This window comes from Rousettus aegyptiacus, unplaced genomic scaffold (assembly GCF_014176215.1).
Source record: "Rousettus aegyptiacus isolate mRouAeg1 unplaced genomic scaffold, mRouAeg1.p scaffold_m13_p_10, whole genome shotgun sequence".
Taxonomy (NCBI): domain Eukaryota; kingdom Metazoa; phylum Chordata; class Mammalia; order Chiroptera; family Pteropodidae; genus Rousettus; species Rousettus aegyptiacus.
Window position 1 is genome coordinate 3,120,473 of NW_023416285.1, and position 18,972 is coordinate 3,139,444.

General features: G+C 55.3%; 1 protein-coding gene across 1 annotated transcript in view; it reads left to right on the top strand.

Moving 5' to 3' along the window:
• The window catches only part of LOC107519011, a 31,321-nt gene continuing 12,349 nt past the window's right edge, over window positions 1-18,972 (top strand). Inside the window, exons 1-3 of the mRNA XM_036227347.1 lie at window positions 1-56; window positions 912-996; window positions 3,752-3,875. Of these exons, the coding sequence (XP_036083240.1) occupies window positions 1-56; window positions 912-996; window positions 3,752-3,875 (265 nt within the window). The remainder of the gene's footprint in view (window positions 57-911; window positions 997-3,751; window positions 3,876-18,972) is intronic.

Consider the following 18,972-nt stretch of genomic DNA (forward strand, 5'->3'; position numbering starts at 1 on the left):
ATGGGCCAGGCATGGTGTGAGGCAGTCAGCAAGACCGACGTGGAGTGGGACGACGAGTTGGTCCAGCGCGTGTGCTTCTGGACGCCAGCAGGGGCCCTCCGTGTGTCCGCCCCGCAACCCGGGGCGAGGAGATGCGTGGGCTGAGTGACCTCAGGGCAGGGAAGCCGGGACATGGCCGCCGGGGACAGACGGCTGAGAAAGCCCGGGGGAGTTCGGAGACCAAGGAGGCGCAGGGAAGGTGGCGCCTGGGTGGCCTGCCAGCCGTGAGGGGCGTCACAGTCCTGGGAGCAGAGGTGGCGGCCTGGTGGGGACCGTCGGGAGGAGACCTAGTGCTCTTGAGCTGTGCCCCACGCTGCACTGTGCTGGGTGGCGGAGCCCTGGCTCACGTTTCCTCGGGGTTGGGAGCGGGGGGGCTGGGGGGGCACAGGAAGGGGAGGCGGGCTGGCGGGGGCTGGGGCAGAGGCGGCTGGGCGACGCCCCGCAGGGCGGCCGGGGACGCACGCCTGCTCCGCGTGGGCCCGAGCTCGGGGACCTGCCTGCACCGCCCAGCGCCCTCCGCCGCCAGCTGTGGGCCCGGAAGTGACGTCACCATAACCCCATCCCGCCCGACTGGAGCCTTGAGGGAGTCCCAGAAGTGACGTCACCACAACCCCATCCCGCCCGACTAGAGCCTTGAGGGTGCCCCGGAAGTGACGCCACCATAACCCCATCTCGCCCGACTGGAGCCTTGAGGGTTCCCCGGAAGTGACGTCACCACAACCCCATTCCCGCCCGACTGGAGCCTTGAGGGAGTCCCGGAAGTGACGTCACCATAACCCCATCCCGTCCGACTGGAGCCTTGAGGGTGTCCCGGAAGTGACGTCACCACAACCCCATCCCGCCCGACTGGAGCCTTGAGGGTGTCCCGGAAGTGACGTCACCATAACCCCATCCCGCCCGACTGGAGCCTTGAGGGTGTCCTGTGACAAGCGCCCAGCCGTGGCTCTCCCGGCCCAGGTGAGTGTCCCTCTTCTCGCCCGCCCCCTCCTGCTCGGAAGCAGGTGGCCCAGGGGCTGAGCACACACACCTGCCAGGCTGTGGCCCCCAGCTCTTCTCCTCACCTCAGCTGTGCCTCGGCTTTCTGATCTGGAGAACGGGCTGCCGCCCTCCCGGGGCAGCTGCGAGGGCCGAGCGAGTTAATGTCCTTTTCCTCCACCCGCCTCATCCCAAGAGGCCTTCCCACGGAAGCCAGGGTTTTTTTGTTTGTTTTTTTGTTTTTTTGTTTTTGGTCTGGGTTCTTCTGGAGGGGGCTGGGCTGGGCGGCTTCCTCTTGCTAAAAGTCCCTGTTTGTTTTTAGGGTAGAATGCTCATTTCTGCTGCTTGGGCCAGTCCTTTTGACTTCATTTGGCCCGTTTAAGATGAATGAATCTAACACAGGCAGAGGGCTGTGCACTGGTCCAACGGGGCTAAAATCCCACCAGCTGTGTGACCCTGAGCCAGCTGCTGAACCCCGCTGTGCCCCGGCTTCCTCCCCGGGAAAATAAGGCGGATATCAGGATCCACCTCGCGAAGCGTGTTCCAGAAGGGTCACGTGCAGGCTTAGCTGTTCGTGAGGCCAGCGCCGCCTCACGCGGAGAGCAGCACCCACTGCCGTCCAGAGAATGCGTTCTCCGAAACAAAGGCGTCCCCTTTAAGCGCGGAAAGTAATTTCCCGCTACTTCCTCTTGCCTGTGAGTGCAGGATGCAGCCCTCAGGGACTTGGCCACGACCCTGCCAATGCACCCATCCCCTGCACCGGCCACGGGGTCACCGCGCACGCCTCGAGGCCCTGCCTTCCAGTGCTTGCCTCCCCGTCCCCTCTGCCTGGCCGAGGGTCCTGAGGACAGTGACCGGGTGGATGGAAGCCAGTTCTGGCTTCACATTCCACCTGCCGCTCCCTCAGGCAAGTTCAGCCCCCCTGGACCTCAGTGTTCTCATCTGTGAAATGGGGACACTTACAGGACCCCCCCCCCCCAATATCTGAGGAAGGATGAGACAGTTCAGTGAGGCTTAAAGCTCAGAGCCTGGCTCACTGTTCGAGCTATGACGATTCTTCTTGTTGTTGCTGAGAATCTGTAACGCACAAGAGTAAAAACTCAGGGTCAAGTCACGGGTGGGTGCAGGGGAGAATAATTGTACTGGGCACTCAGGCTATGGGCAGCCGTGACAATTAACTAGAAAAATGAGGTCTGAGCTTCCTGGTAGTCGAAGCAAAAAGAGAGATATAATGTGTGTTTTGTGATGTTGACTTTCCAATGAAAGGAAACAGATCTGGAGAACTTTCCTTCCCGTTCCGAGCTCTGAGGGTCACTATACAGTGAGCTGGGGACCAATGGTGACTCCTGTCACCACCTTGAGAGAGGGAGGGCACATCTGTTAGAAGCTGCTCTCTGTCTCGCCCTGTGCCGGCGGGGGGGGTGGGGGTGGTGGGGCACGCCAGGCTTCGTGGGGCCTTACAGCTTCTCCAGCTGAGCAGAGCGACTGGCCCGTCGCTGATGAGAGCCCGTGGAGGGGCCTCGGCCTGCCCCGAGTCTGCCCGGCCTGTGGGGGACGGGGCTATCTGAACCAGCGCAGGCCTGCCGAGCCCCAGAGCCCTTTCCCTTCTGCCCACTGCCAACTCGGAGGGCCCTGGTTCACTGCCTGGTGCTACTCCCTACCCCCTCCTCCCTCCAGCCCCTCCCCCTCCTCCCTACCCCCTCTCATAACCCTTCCGAACGGGCACCGCACGGGTCAAGCCTCCCTTCTGCTATAAATCTCAGCCAAGTGCTCCCCAGGGCCCCTAAGCCCCGCCCCCTCCCAAGACTAGCAGCTCTGCGAGGCCGCGGCTGGGGGTAGTTCAGCAACGGGAAGCAGGTGGGCGAGTGAGGGGTGGTGGGGGCTGGGCTTTCACTGCCCCCAGCTGCTCCTGCCGCGTCCTCCACCCCCGTCCCCAGGTCTGGACACTGGGCCAGACCCCAGCATCAGCATCACCCCCTGCCCTGAACACGCACACGAGGGAAGCCTGCGGACAGGGGCCGATGGGTCAGGTCCCAGGGGCCTCACGTGCGACCTCCCTGCCGTTGCTGGCGGCTCAGTCGCGGGACACACAGGACCGCGGCAGGCCTGCCGTGTGCGCGCTGGCGCTGTCCTGGGCCCAGAGCGGGCGGAGCGGGATCAGAGCCCGCCTCCGGGGCGTGTGGTTCGCTGCCAGGCAGCAGGAGCTGAACAGCCGCCCCCCTCACTCTCCTAGGGCTGCTGCGTCCGGTTGTTCAGGTTGTGGACTGAACAAAGCATTTGGCCCAGGGGCAAACAGAGGCGAAGTCTCCCTGCACCCTCCTTGCCAGGAGGCCGTGCCTGTTTGGAGGAGGCTGTGCCTTTTATAAGCTCACACAGAGGCCCGCGGGCTGCGGCCGCCTGGAGCGAGCGTCCTTCTGTGACCCCGTGCACAGGCTCCGCGTAGCCTCAGCAGCGTGTTTGCTGACTCAGCCCCGGAGGTGCCCGGTCAGCAGGCTGAGGCCAGTGGGGCTTGAAGGAGGCAAGGAGCCCCAAGGCCTCCTCCGTGCTCCCCTTCAGCTTGTGACATGCTGGAGGGCCCTCCCTGTCCTGTCCCCATGCGCTTTGGAGCCCGACTCAGGAGCCTGGAGCTCTCCCAGGGCCTAGCCCGTGAACAGGGGTCTCTGGACTCTGCTCGCTGGGGTGATTAGGGCACCGCTGCCCACCGAGGCCCCTGACTCTCCCTTTTACCCCCAGATAGTCTGAGCCCCACGTCCTGGAGCTGTCCTGGGGACTCACTGCCACTGCACCCCAGCCCCGCCAGGCGGAAGAGGAGGAACCGGATAAGGAAGTCCTCACGCTGCCTAAGAGCTGTGTGTCCCTAGGTGAGTCCCTTAACTTCTCTGTGCTAACCGGCGGCAGCTTCAATATTTGCCGCATAACAAACCAGCCCGAACTCGGTGCCATGCCACAGCCTCGGGTGAGCAGGTCCCGGCGGGGCTCAGCAGGAGGCTCTGCTTCTGGCCGAGGGCCGGCTTCGGGCCTGCTCTGTCCATCGCCACGTTCTCCTTGGAATTGGGCCAGCGGCCTGGTCTGCTGTGGCGCACGGGAGGGTGAGCAGAGCATACGATGGCTCTTAACACCGCGGCCCAGCACGGTCAAGGGTCCTTGGGCCAAAATAAGTGGCCTTCACAGGGGGAACATAAACGGGATTGTGAAATACCTCCTCCGCCCCCTCTCCCCACGTGAGGTCACGAGGCAAGAGGAAGAACCAAAGAGTGAGCTCGACTCCTGTGCACACCCTCCTCCTCCCCCCTCCTCCTGCCCCTCCCGTGCGTGTGTGTGTGTGTGTGCGCGCGTGTGCGTGTGCGAGTCTGAGGGCCAGAGCAAGCGAGTGAGAGGGAGAAGATGCCCTGACCAGCACGCCCGTCGGCTCTGCCTTCAGGACACACCCAGGATCCGGCCATTTCCTGCCCCCACAGTGTCCGAAACAGTGGCAGGGGCTCGAGAACGGTTGGTTGAATGAACGTGTAAATTAGTTGCTCGATTTTCTTTCAGCGGTGCTTCCAAGCGCACACTTCGCCGTATCTGTTTGTCTCTAGTACAAAATCTGTTGGACGCGGAAACATTACTATCCTTTTCCTCTTTGCTTCGAGAGTTGTGGGGGGAGGAAGGAAATGTTTCGGAGGAGAGCAGACGGGGGAGCTGGACTCTAACCCTGGCTCCCCCCGCCCCCCGCATGCAGGGAAAAGGAAGGTGGATCCGAGAAGGCGGGGAGCCTCCCTACTCACTCTTCCTCTCTGAATTTTTATTCATCGGAAGGGCCGGCGTTGACCACGTACCATTTAATACAGATGCGTTGTCTGCGCCATTATTGTTAGGACCAGACACGTCGCCTTCTAGGTAAAGCGACGTCTCTCCTCAGTTGCATATCTGTACTTCTCGCGTCGTGAAAGTTCTGCTCCGAGTGTCGGTCTGCAGGGCCATGGACGGTGACTTGCAGTGGGACAGACTGCGATCCTAGCCCTGGAGCGGCCACTAATTAGCTATGGGGTCTGAGGCGACAAAAGCTCTCTGAGCCTCAGTTTCTCACACCGCGGTTTCCCTGCTTTGGAACCGTTACCCTCCCACGGTCCGCCCCTCAGCGCAGGTGGTCGGATGTACCGCGATTAGGAAAGTCATCTGTTTTGACTATTTCATACTACATGGTGAATGACAGATAGTATCTGGGGCAATTTGCATTTTGTGAAGAGGATGCTCGTTAGCACAGAGAAAATTCCAGCCGGCAGATTTAGGGGCAGTGAAATAAAACTCGGTGATGCCCTCGCTTTATAGTCGAGGGTATCAGGGCTCAGAGGAGGGGGGAGTGGCTCCCTGAGTCACACAGGAAGTCTGGGGTGGAGCCCGGCACGAGGCCTGGGCCTGCCGAGCCCCACACTGGAACCTACCTGTTTCATGGGTTAAAATGCAGAGCAAAGTTTCCCATGGGGCCTGGGCCTGTGGTACATAAACATACTTTATACGTGAGCATTGTGTGCAGTCGGGAAAGGGCGTCTTGTAACGCCATCCCCCAAAATGAGCCCTTAGCCTGGTCACCGTCTGTCTCCCCGCCAGGCTCTCTGCTCCTCACAGGCGTGGACCCGTCTCGCTCATCCCTTTGCACAGCCGGGGGCTTCCAGAGCTTCTGCAAGGTACTAATGAGCGTGCGGCTCGTACTCATCAAAGCGGGGGACGTGCCCAGCCGCCCTGGGTCACGCTTTCCGTCTCGATGTGACCCCCCTCTGTCACTCCTTCCGTTTGTCACTCGTGCATTCCACAAACAGTCACCTGGTGTGTCTGAGGTGCTGGGGAGCAGAGAAGAGCAAGAGAGAACTTCCGAGTGAGACAGAGAGAGCGCCTGGGTAGGAGGCCGGCCCCTGCAGTGGGCTGTGGGGGCAGCTCCACTGGGGGCTCTGGGGACTCCCCAGGGAAAGCCCCGGAGAGGCTGAGAACCCGGCCTCGGGGAGCTGAAGGGGACTTAGAAGCTGTCCACTGTGACTGTCCAGGGACAGGTGAGGGACCTGGAAGCCAGCGACATGTGGACACTGGAGTGTGGTCTTGTGACTTCCTGTCCAGGGCCCTGTCCCGCAGGCTAGGACATCGTGTGTCAGAGGTGCTGGCCGGAGATGCGGGAATTCACAGGGTCGTAGGGGACCTTCCCGAAGAGGCAGCTGTTCCTCCACCCTCCCCAGGGCTGCGGGGGGCTTTGACCCCCGCCCCCCCCCCACCGTCTGACCATGCCCTCCGTAGACTCCGTCTTCATCGTAGACAGCTGTCGGGAGGTTATCTTCACTCTCGGGAGGAACTTGCACTTTGGGAAATAAAATGCACATCTGATAAGTCTAACGTCGTAGAGGGAAGGCTCTCCTGCGGAAAGTGATTTCCTGAGTTGAAAAGGCGTCATCGTCTGGTTCCCAGTTCTGGGCCGTTTTCCGCCCACTGTGCCTTGCCATCTGAGCTGCTATAAAAACCCCACAGCTCGGGGGACCCGTAAGCAGCCTGCATTTACATCTCACAGCACTGGAAGTCTGCGATCACCGTGTCGCGTGGTGGGGTTCTGAGGGGTCCCTCTGTGGTGTGGTGGAAGAGGACAGGGCGCCCCGCGGGGTCTCTGGGTCTCTCATGAGAGCACTAAGCCCCTTCACAGCAAGTCCCGTAAGACCTCAGCCCCTCCCGGCGACCCCGCCTCCGGGCACCAACGCTTTGGCTTTATAATTTCAACATACGGCTTTTGGGTCCACAAACGTTCAGACCAGGGCAGGTGTCTTGGAGGCCCCGTGGCTGGGATGCTCGGCGGCGTTTCCCCCTCTCGTTTCTGGATGGGACTTTACAGTTTGTAGAGGGTTTCCTCGTGTGTGCCTCTCGGCAACCGTGCGGAAGGATGAGGAAGAGGGTCCCTGTTCACAGATCAGGACTCCAAGACCCCCCGTGAAGTTTACGAGCCTGCCCAAGGTCACGCAGCTGAGGTCCGCTTTCCCCTGGCCCCCAACTTGCCACAGAATTATCTGAACAGGACGCCACGTATCTTCGGGGTCTCACCTGCTGGCGCTTACACATTCACCCAAGTAAAATCCCCAAAGTAAGTGTGAGGATCCCACGAACCCGGGAAAACGTGCGGGTTTATCTTCAGGTAGATGTAAAGAAATAATGTCGCTCAGATGCTGTTCAGTTCTGTTGGTGCCCAGATGGTTTTAAAGATGCGATCGCTTTAAGAAGCCTTCTGCAGTTGCTCGTGGGACAGCAGATACCACGGAAGCCACTGCTTTTATTGTGAGGGAAGAGGCTAAATTTTCGAAGAGTATCTATTCTGTGTCAGGCTAGACACTTCTCAGACATTGCCCGAGAAACTAGAATAATATAAGATCCTTTTAAATATGCCCAGCATCTAACCAAGCCCGGCAGAGCCGATACTCGGAAACACTATAAACAATTTTTTCCTGCTTCTAAAAATTAATATATGTTCATTTGAGTAAATTTGGAAAATGCAAAAGATGAAAACACATGGAATCTCACGATTAAAAAATGTTTAGTTTCAACATTTTGACATTTACTCTTATGCAGCCAGATTTTAAAGAATTTCAGATCACACTGTGCATGATGATATTTAATAGTATTTCCCAGCCAATATCGCGTAATCGCCATATTATTTTAAAGGGCAGGATGGCATGATGGTTAAGAAAGTGGCTTCTGGAGCTGGTCTCTCAGACCGTCTCCTAGCTGCGAACGAGTTCAGTGATCCAGCCCCCTGTGCCCCAAATCCCAAGACTGCCTCAAATAAAATGGAGGTAAACGCAGCACCTCATTTATACCCTTACGAATGAACCCCACATGTAGCGCGGTTTGACACAGAGCAAGTTCTGACTAAACGTTTGCTAATACCACGATTATTTTAGTAAATTTATTGAAGCCCCACCAGCTATTTACTTTATGCTGGGAATTTCCTGAGGTCTTTTTGGGTGTTGCCATGTTTAATTTCTATAATTACGCCAAGAAATCGGTATTGTCTCTCATTTCCCAGATGCTGAACCTGAGACTTGGAGCAGACAGGCCAGTCGCCACATCCTCTAGTAACTGGCAAAGGCAAGAGTCTGACCCCGTTGGGTCCGGTCTGACCCCCGAGCCCTGGGCCTGTTCCCCGACCACCCAGCTCCCAGTCTTGGCTCTGAGCAGACAGATCGGTGCTGGAGACACCATTGATTTATCTGGCATTGATCATCGGGCTTCCCGGGGCAGCGTGTGCCAAAAAGGAGGCCTTTTCAGTCCATTTGTAACCTACCGCTGTCCTCTATTATTTCAAACCAGCTGCCGCCTCTCCCTGCGGTCCCCTCAGGCAGCTGGGACATGGACCCCCCTGAGAGGCAACAGATGCCCAGCTCTCCGTAATGTGCACACGATTCTGCCGGAAGCCACTCTGAACAATAGACATGGACAAACGGGAGGTTCTGGGGGCTGAAACCAAGACGTAAGATGGACAGCGAAGGGGAACGAGGCCTCTCGTGTGGAGAGGGGTTCGCACATCCCGCGGGAGCTGTGGGTCCCACGGTGAATGGGCGAAGCCTGGGTCTGTGGTCAGGCCAAGCCGGGTTGCAATCTCTGAGTGACCTCGAGCGAGTGTCCTCGTTTCCCTGAGCCTCCTCTGCATGACGGGGCGATGCTGCCTACCCCGAGGGCCGGAGGGAGTACCACATGTGAGAGAATATGCCCGGAGCGGCTCTATGCGCTGGGCGCGTGCTTAGACCCGCAAAAGGAGACATCTTGTCTCCTGTGTTCTGGAACTCAGTACCCTATTTCTAGAAGAGTACCCAGCACACAGCAGGTGTGAGGAAAAGTTATTGCATAAATGAGCGCTCAACGGATGGATGTGAATCCTTCCCTCCGTCCATTCTATACGGTCCCGGAGGGAAGTTAAGGGGAGGTGGGAGACGGAGCGGCCGGGGGAGGGAGGAGCCGTGGCAGGGGGCGCAGGGACTAGGGCCAGCACACCAGAGTTCCAGCCTCGGCTTCGTCACCTGCTGGCTACGTAGCCTTAGTCAAGTCGCCTCATCTCTCATAAACCATCATCCGCATGAGAATAATTCTATTGACTGGCAGAAGGAAGGTGTCTCGCTGGCTGATCAACCGCCCTGTAGTTTACTGACTTGACGTCACGGCCGTGTTATTCGTTCACTCCCCTGGGTTAGCAGCTGGATGAGCTCTGCAGGGTGGTTTTCGGCCGGTCTCGTCTGGTCGGTGCGCCCATCAGTTGACTGGGCTGTTTGGCCAGGACCCTCACCTCTGTCCACGTGGCCCGTCATCCTCTGGGAGGCTGGCTCGGGTTTTCGCACGTGGCGGTCTGTGGGCCTGGGCTCAGAACACCCTCAATGTCACTTCTACCCTTTTCTATTGGTCCAAGCATGCGACAAGGCCAGCCCGAGGAACGGGGAGCCAGCTCTCGTTGAGAGGGGCGGGGGGGTCGTGTTGCAAATGTGTGTGCACGCAGAGATGGGCAGCGTCCTTGGGACCAGCTTAGCAAACAGGCCTCGGCAGGAGGGAGCTAACGTTTCTGAGGCTGACCTTCCAGGCACATCGACTTCCATAGTCACTGTCTACATAGCAAAATTGGCTCCCTGGGGAGGTGTGGACGTCACTAAAGCCTCTAGACTTTTGAAGCCCCTGAATTTTTTGTTAGAAAATGAGATAACAATGCTGGGTAGGATGGAGCTGTCTTCAGCAGGCAAACACTCCGGCCTCGAGTGAGAAAGGCTGCTTTATAAAAATACAGGAAGTACCCATCGGAATCCTCGGGGAGCGGCTGACGCCGTGAGGCCTGGACAGGCCGGGCTCCAGGGCGGGCAGGGTCACCGCGAGCCAGGTGCAGCTGCTGCTTGGGCCCTTTTGTGATCTGGGAGCAGAGCTGTGCATCCAGACCCGGTCCAGGCATCGCTGCTGCTGGGGACAGAGAAATGCCCTCTCATCGGGCCAAAGAGACAAAATTAGAGATCGGGAGGAGTTTCAAACACCCGGTTGGTTTTCTCCCCCAGACATTTATTTTCCAGATCCCAAAGCCGTGCGGGGCAGGGAGGAGATAAACCGATAAGGAAGCCCTGGCCAGAGGAGCGGTTTCCACAGTCTGGACGCTGAGAAGCAGGGACCAGTGTTGGGGCCCTGCCAGGGCAAGGACCCGGTGAGCGTGCCGGACCCTCACCTGGCTGCCGTGGGTGCGTGAGCTCGTGACCCCTCACACCGGGAGGGGGACCGTGTGTGTCTTTGGAAGACCACTTTGGACCCAGTGCGGAGAAGGGACGAGGGGGCAATGTGAGAACAGTGGAGAGAGACAGGGTGGTGTGAGAAGGTGCCGCCTGGTTATGGGCGGTGACTGACGGCTGCCCGGCGATTGATGTGTCCTGTTTCTTCCATAAATCAAAGGAGCAGATAAACGTGAGCAGGCGGAGGAAAGCACGCTACTTGATGAATGGGCCATTTGTCTCGGCGGCAAACTTGGGAAGATTAGAGGGAAGTCAAGTTGGAAAAGGGGTATCATTTGTCTTAAAAAAGAAAAAAAACCTGACGTTCTGTTATGAACAAGGCTTGACAGGTTTTTACAATGTGAGAGTAAAATTTGTCTTCATCCGTGTATATTATGCAGAATTGAAACTGGGGATGGATCTAAATTAAGCTGATAAGAAAAGCAGTATCTAAGACAGTGGAAAATAAATTAGCTCGGCTATGTCATTCGAAGAAACTGAGGCCCAGGGAGAAAAATGGCTTGTTCAAGAGACCTAAGAAACTGAATACGATCCCCCAATATCTCTTTCATTTGGGGGGACTTGCTCTGTTTCCAAGATAATGATCACTTCTTGTAAATTTTCCATGTACTTTTGAAAATAATATATATTTAATTATTATTGTTTTCAGATATGTAATTATATCAAGCTTATTAAGTGTGTCCTTCAAATTGTATCTGTCCTGATGGGTATTTTTAAATAGTTGAGCTGTCAAATTCTGAAGAAGATGTGTTTAAATATCTCACTATGGTGGCAGATTAAGCACTTTTTCTAATTTTCTTAATTTTTCTTTGTATGTTTTGAGGCTTTAATTTTTGGTGCATACAAGGCAAGTGTTTTTCTATTATACTATCAGTCTTTATCTTTAATAGTGGTTTATGTTTTCCAGTCTATTTTGTTTAATGTTAAATAGTTATATCTAGTTTATTTTGGTCACTATTTCCTTGGTACAACTTTCCCATTCTTTTATATTCGACCTCTATATTTTAGATAAGTCTCTGGTGATGGCATGTAGCTGTGTTTTAGAAATTCAACAGAACGATCCCTGTCTTTTTAATGGAGAGTTTAGTACATTTATAACTATTGTAATGACTGATACATCATCATATTTTGTGTGTGTTATTTACCCTGCCTATGCTACGCTCCTTGGTTTTCTCTTTTCTTGCTTCCTATAAAATGGACTGATTTTTCTTTATTCTACCTTTTGCCCCAGGTCTACATTGTATTTCTATGCTTTTAGCAACTACCCTTTAAAGTTTCAAGGTACGTTCTTGGCATAGAATCTCTACATTCCTCCTGTACACAGGACTCTAAAAGGCTTTAATTTTGATACCTCCTTTTGCATCCTATTGTATCTTTTATATTTTCCTGTAATATATTTCCACTCTATTCATATTAGTCATTTTTTTAATATAGTCAATACTTGTTTCGATTACCAATTTCTTTGCTTACCATTTCTCATATTTTATTTTTTCCTTTTAGATTTGATTTAGTGCTCCCTGGAACATATTTTTTTACTAGTATTTTGTCAGCAAGGCATTTTAGAAGTGTATTTTCTTAGTCTTTTTCTAAAAATGTCTCTATTTTGTTTTCAATATTGAGTTGGCATTAGCGGGATGTAGAATTCTAGACCCTCAGTTATTTCTTCTTGGTAACGTGACTGTTATTCCACTGTCCCTGGCTTCTATTGAGACACCTGTTATTGGTGCAATTGCCGTATATTTTTAGATATTCTCTCTCTCTCTCTCTCTGCTTTTAGTATCCTGGTCTTCGAGAGTCTAGAGTTCTGCTACAAGACATTTATTTTTATTTATCCTGCTTGGAACTTGTGATCTTGAATCTCAAGATTTGTATTTTTCAGCATTTGTGAAAAATTTTGTCATTACATTTTTTAATCATACCCTCCCTGCTCTCTCCTTTCTTTCTTTCGGGAACTTGTATTAACCTCGTCGGATTGCCTCATTTTTTTATTCAGTGGCTTAAATCCCTTTCATAATTCTTAACTCCGTCTCTTCAAGTAACATCGTAGGTAATCTCCTCAGATGAATCTTCAAGTTTGCTGTTTTTTCTACAGCAAGAAGACTCTTAAGCCGAACTGTTAGTTCATGAGGTCTTTCTTGCCTGTTTTATCACCTTTAAAGTGGGAGTTACAATAACACTTACCCACCTAATATTATTTTGAGGGCAAATGAGTCAACCCTTAGAGCCACACGTGGCCCGTGAAAAGTGCTTTGTAAAAGTTAAACATTAAGAATCTACTTGATGGCCTCTACCCAATAGTTCTACTATTTGGTGTTCTTGGGGGCGCTCTGCTGATTATATACTTTATGTCTCCACTCATGAAATATTTTTGCTTGGGTGTTCTGTAATCTTGGCCTCTGGGGCTTTCTCTTTGGGAATCCCGTGTGTCTCAGATTCAGCCCCAAAGCCATCATGGGCTCGAGGGTGTCAGGAGTGTCACTGGCCAGGGATTTCACCGGCTTTGGGCACCTTTTCCTATTTGGTGACTCACTGGAGGTTTGGATGATGTGAGCTCCACCCCAAATGCCATGGGATACAGGCCTGTGGCCACACGTTCTCAAGGGAGGTCCCCTGCCGCCCTCTGGAGCTCGGGCTGGGAAAAGGAGGCTTCCAGGGGCTTCTGTGTGATCGCCTGTGCTACAGGTGCAGGTCTCCTTCTCGATCTGCTCTTTTGCCGAGGGAATGTCCTTCGAGGGTCCTGGCTTGTGTGACGGTCTCAGTTCCAGGTCCCTGACTCTCCCTCAATATGTGTCAAGTGCCCTCCGCCTGCTTTTAAAGACTGTGCTGGGGATCAGGGCCGCTGAGAGGAGGACGCCCGGGGGAGCAGCAGGATGCGAAGGGAAGGCCGACCAAGGAGCGAGCCGGTTCTCTGAATGCCCTTGTGAACAGCCGTGGACGTTCTCGCGTCAGGGATGCCAACTGGTTTTTTTAAAAGCTTGATTCTGTGTTGAGCTTTCTCATAGAAGAAAACTTGCAGGGGGAAAAAAAAAGTGTATCGCGGATACCCGTGCGGAGACAGAGACAGCAGCGACGTTTGAACGGTTCGTGATTTTAAACACGGCAGCCGACGGTTCCCGAGTCCTCGCTCGGCCCCAAACCCTTGACGTGCTCACTGCTGTTCAGTTGTTTGGTCTTCGCAGCCACCCAGTGAGGACTCCGCTTTGATTATCCCTTCTTACAGACGAGGAAACTGAGGCACAGAGAGGTCAAGGGGCTCGGGCGGGCAGGGCGCTGGTCCTGGTGTCCACTCAGCGCCCGCTCCACGGCACCTCTCCGGTTTTAGAGGGGAGGGGGAGGTGGCCCTGCTCTCTTCCCCCCTCCATCCCTCCTTGCCCCCCCCCCCCCGTGCCTCTTTGAGTGGCGGCCCCATCCGCCCCACCCCGCCCCCACCTTCCCGGTCTGGCTGGCGCAGCGCGGGCGGACTGCCCCGACCCCAGCCCCGACCCCAGCCCGCATCCGTCACATCACTCTCCACTCCAGTTACTCGCCCACGTGACCGGAGTCCCTGAGGGCTGGCGCCAGCCCTCACCCGTGCGTCCCCGCCCGGCACTCAGCCAGCCAGCCAGCCAGCCCACACTGGCGCGTCACCTGCCGCAGGGAGGAGCTGGGGGAGGGGGAGCGGCTATCCCCCGCAGGGCGCAGTCTGGAGTGACAGAGAAAAGAGCCCGAGACAGGACCGGGGTGGCGGGGGTCGTCCCCGCACAGCTTTTGAAGTGGCAGCTGGCAAGTGACAAACACCCCTATGGCCAGTCGCCATCTTCCAAAGACATGGAAGGTGCGTGGAGACACCCGCCTGATGACCTCACCGCAAGGGCGAAGGGTCCAAGGCCCGGGGCGGGCAGCACCTCAGATGGACGGGGCCCTGCAGAGTGTCAGTCGTGGAGCTGTGATGGGGACAGAGCCCAGATGCCCGAGTCTCAGTCCAGCTCCCCCACCCTCACCCCACCATGCTGGGACCGCCACCCCTCCCCCCCCAGATTTCCGTATCAACACCTGGTTGTCCTCATGCCTGGAGGTGTCATCTGAGTTCTGTAAACACAGGAGCAAAATGTAAAGGCCATAAACATTCACGAGGCTCTAAACCTATCCCCGAAAAGCTTGACCTCCCTGGGAGCTCCCCATAAAGTTCGCTCACCCACGGTGGGGGAGCCGGGATTTAAAGCTGCTCATTGTCACAACAGCCCTTAAAGCTCTAGCATCTTCAGGACTTAATTACCCTGTATGAGCTTATAGCAGGATTAGGTAATTAGATCAAGCACTTGAATTTTTAATTCTGTCCCATCGATGTGGTGGTGTGTGCAGACAGAGGGTCGCGTGAGCGCTTTTTGGGTTTGGGTCAAGCAGAGCATCCATCCGTCCGGCAGCTCCGAGCTCCCTGCCACCGGCATCCACTCAAGACATGCTTCCATTCCAGAAGCTTCACTTCCCCGAGTTTCTCGCTTTCATTCTTCTGTTTATAAGACGTGAATTATGCGTTTCCTGTCCCCTTTCCTTCTGTCCTTTCGTTTCCAGGGCGAGTCACTGTTATTAAAACACAATTCGCTTCAGAGTCAGTTCTCTAGGGCTTCCTAAGAGTATATATTTCACATTGGGCATAAAAGTCGGGGAAATTGAATATCATTCCATAAGGAGAATGTGCTCACTTTTACAAAACAAAATGTAAACTCTCGCTACCTTGGCTGTTAGGTTTTGGGGCAAAGGAATATTTATTTACATAACTTTCGGCCTTCAAAGAATGCAGATATTGGCCAGAAAAAAAAGTCTGCCGACAACAGATGCGTCAGCCAGCCTGCAAAACATTCACGCCCGTTGGCGATAACCCCTTCTGGGGATTCTTTACTTGGTTGGTCAAGGAGAAACAGATATAATTGTTGTACAATTCGTCACAGTAGGATTTATAACAGCAAGTTATTGCAAACAACCTGGGTGTCTAACTGCAGGAAGCAGTTAAGTCGGTGGTGATGTATCCCCTTAATGCAATGTTGGCCATCTGACGTTCACGCAACACGCATTTCCTGAGGGCCTACTGTGTGCCAGGGCAGTGACGAGCCGCCAGATAACGCGGCTGTTAGCGATGGCCGCTGCAAACGTGGCGCTGTGGAGGAATCTTATGCTGCCGAGTCGAAGCCCCTGAGAAATCTCATGGTCTCAATTCTGCCGAAAACACACACACGTGCACGCACACACACGCACACACGTGCACGCACGCACACGCACACATGTGCACACACGCATACGCACACACGTGCACGCACACACAGTTTCTAGGAAGGTGACTTATTTTTCTTTGTCTATTTTCCCAAATATCTTTGTCGTTCTCTCCTTCCCCAATATCATTAAGGTTTACACAACACTTTTATAGAGGGGAAAAAGACAAAGTGTGTAACAAGGCGTTCTGACACACGGCTTTGGAGGTGCCCCCACTAGGAATTGCGACGAGGTGTCCCCCACGGTAAGAAGGCTCCTGGGGCCCGGGGAGATGTTTTGCCGCTGGGCGTTTGCCCCCCGGCCCGTGCCGGGCCCACCCCGCTTCCCCAGAAGCTCGGGCAGCAGCCGGCCTTCCGCGTCCCCGCCCGCGTCAGTCCGTGGCCCTGGCTGCTGGTTCCCCACCGCACTCGTTATAAAGCAAAGGCACCTTGTCGTCTGCTCCCCGGAGACCGGAGCTTGGCTGCCACTATCTGAGGTCACTGTCTGTGCGCATTTACGAGAGGACAAGAGAGGTCCGGCCAACCGAAGGGGCTTTGTTTCTCGGTTTCCCCTTTGACCTCGTCAGCTCGCACCCCGTGCAGCTGAGTTCCAGGCCCCCGCGTGAGGCAGACACTCGCCGAGTACACGGTGAATTAAGATGCCGTGTTCAGGGGGATGCTGCGGAAGATTTTTATTTCCATTTTTGACTTAATGAGCTCTACCTTAGCTAAATTATCAGGTGTGTTATGAACAACTAATGTTTATGGAAGACCATAAAGTTTATGTTCCTTAATAATGCAAGCCCCATAGATCCCTTTCAGCTCCATATTTGTAGACCCCTCCAGTGAGCCGTAATTGGGACCCAGATAACTGAGGCGAGCCTCTCGTCCTGATGGAGCGCGGGGCCCCTCCGGGACGCAGAGTGGAACTCAGATAAAGGTGACAGTGTGTGATCAGTGCTGAGAGACCGAAGCAGGTGCCTGGCCCAGCAGGCGCTGGGCGGGGTCAGCGGTGTAGTCGAGGGTGGCTTTCTGGAGGAGCTCATGTGTCTGGGCTGAAACATGGACAGTGGGTAGGATTTATTGGGCAAAGGGCGGGGGTGGAGATTGAGACATTTCCAGGCAGAGGGAATGAGCTGGACAGGGGCCAGCGGCTGGAACGGCACGGAGGAGTGGAGTGTGGTTGGCGGGAGAGAGCTTGGGGGTCGGTATGGGCTGCGGAGGACACGGGTCTGGAGGACGCCCACCCACGAGGCACGGGGTCCCGGCGGGGGCTCAGACACAGGAGGCCATCAGACCTTTGCCATGAGATCTGTTTCTGATCCCTGGTTCCCGGGTCCCCTCCAGATGGCCGGTCCTTTGTCTCCCAGGCACAGCTGGCCACAGGGGGAGGCTGCCCAGCCAGCCCAGTCGACCCACCCCCATCTGCTCGGTCATTTCTCACAGTGCTCACGGCTGTCAGACGAACGAGCCTCGCCTCCCCGTCTGCCTCTCCCTTCCAGGGCAGAGATCGGAGGGCGGCACCTCCATGCACGTCACCAGAAACGCTGGCCACAGAAGCACCCGGGAAATATTGATCGAGTGAGTGAGTGATGAGTGGCGAGTGGCTACGAGTGGGCGGTGGAGGCCCCGTGGCTCTCCCCGAGGCCAGGTTTCCTGCTCGCGTGGGAACAAGGAGCCGGCAAGACGAGCGGTCATTGGGGGTGCGGATAGGGGCTTTGACCAGCTAACTCGGCTCTTCTTCCGGCTCGGAAATGTGGCCTGGAGAACAGAGTGTATCGGCGCCGTGCCAGATCATCCGTCTAGGAAAAAAAACACTCAGGTAAAATTCACACAACATAACATTCGTCATTTTAACCATTTAAAGTTTACAATTCAAAGGCTTTTAGCATATAACGTTGTACAACCGCCACCACTACGTCATTTCAGAACATGTTCAGAGCCCTAAAAAGAAAGCCCACACCCACTGAGCAGCCTGCGCCCCTCCCCCACCCCCTGGACCCCCTCGCCGGCTTTCTGTCTCCCGGGTTTGCCCCTTCTGGGCATTTCGTGGAAATGGAGCCGGACAGCACACGGCCTGTTGTGTCTGGCTCTTCACCTGGCCCGAGGTTTCGCTTCGAGCTCACCTCAGCGTTTTGATAGTTTTCCCATTGATGGATATGTGGGTTGCTTCAATTTCTTGACTATTATGCATCGTTAGCTCACTAAATTAGCATGTGCTCGTGTTAAAACTGCAAACCTTACCTCCTGAAGGCATCCCTGGCTCCTGGGGAGGAATCCTGAGCTGGCCCCGGCGTCCCTAGCCCTGCCCTCGCCCCTCGCCCCTGGTGTAAGTGTCTGTCCACTCCAGTCTGCCCCGCAAGACCGCGGGCTCCTCCCCACCCCCCCCACCCCCCACCCCCCGTCCAGAGCCACGCCCAGCAGCCGCTGCAGCTCCAGGCCCTCGTGCTCAGAAAGTGCTTTGCAGAAACTAAACATTTGTGGGATATGCAGGTCAGAGACAGGTTGCCATAGAAACCCAATTTTTGGACGCTTAGGACAGGGACCCGTCTGTTTGATGCAGCCCCCCATCCCTCCGTGTTTCCAGCGACAGCTTGGTTGCCCGGGGGATGGTCCCTGCTGAAACCTGCATCGGGGCTCCCCTCCCCACGGGGTGGCTGCTGGCCCACCTTGGGTCAAGGTTATATCCTAGTTTTCAGGCCACAAAAGGAAGGATCCCTATTTCCCACACAAGCCCCTGTGCCCCCACACCCTCTGCCTGGAGTAGTTTCACAAGGACAATGAGGACCCTTGGTCTTGGACGTCCGTCAGCTCCCCCCCTCTCCAGTCTCCCTCGTCTGCTCTCAGCGGAGGGGGCTCCGCGCCTGTTCCGGCATGTCCCCCAGCCACCCCCTCCCTGCTAGGTCCCCTGCTTTGGCCTGGACACAAAGTAAGCCTCGGGTCTGACTTCGTACGCCTCCGCTGTCCACCCCCCCCCTCCCGTCTCCTGTCCACCGTGTGCACGGCGCCCACTGCTTCCTGGCTCGGCCGGCCCCTCCTCTCCCCGTGGGGCCTCTCCCCGACCCCACCCCTCAGAGGGCGCTCCCACCCACATCCGGAGACCACTTCCTGGCCCTTGGCAAGGGGAGAATTTATCCTCCTGGGGAAAGTAGCCTGTGATGTGGAACCTACATCCGAGTAGGGGAAGTGGCTTTTCTTTGCATTTCTGTGTGCGTAAGCAGATTCCGGGCCACGTAAGTTACCGGCTTGGCTCAAGGTTATGTCGACGGGACAGTGGGTAGCAATTACTTTGACACCATAGAGTGTGACATTAAGTATTTCTAACAAGTGAAAAATGAGACGTACCATTTACACGTCCCTTCACAGAGACCTGCCGGCTTTGTGAGAGAGGCCGCGGCATAGTGATGTCCCCACTGAAAAATTCAGATTGTGAAAATTAATACAAGTGTTGTATGCTTATTGCAGAAAAAGAT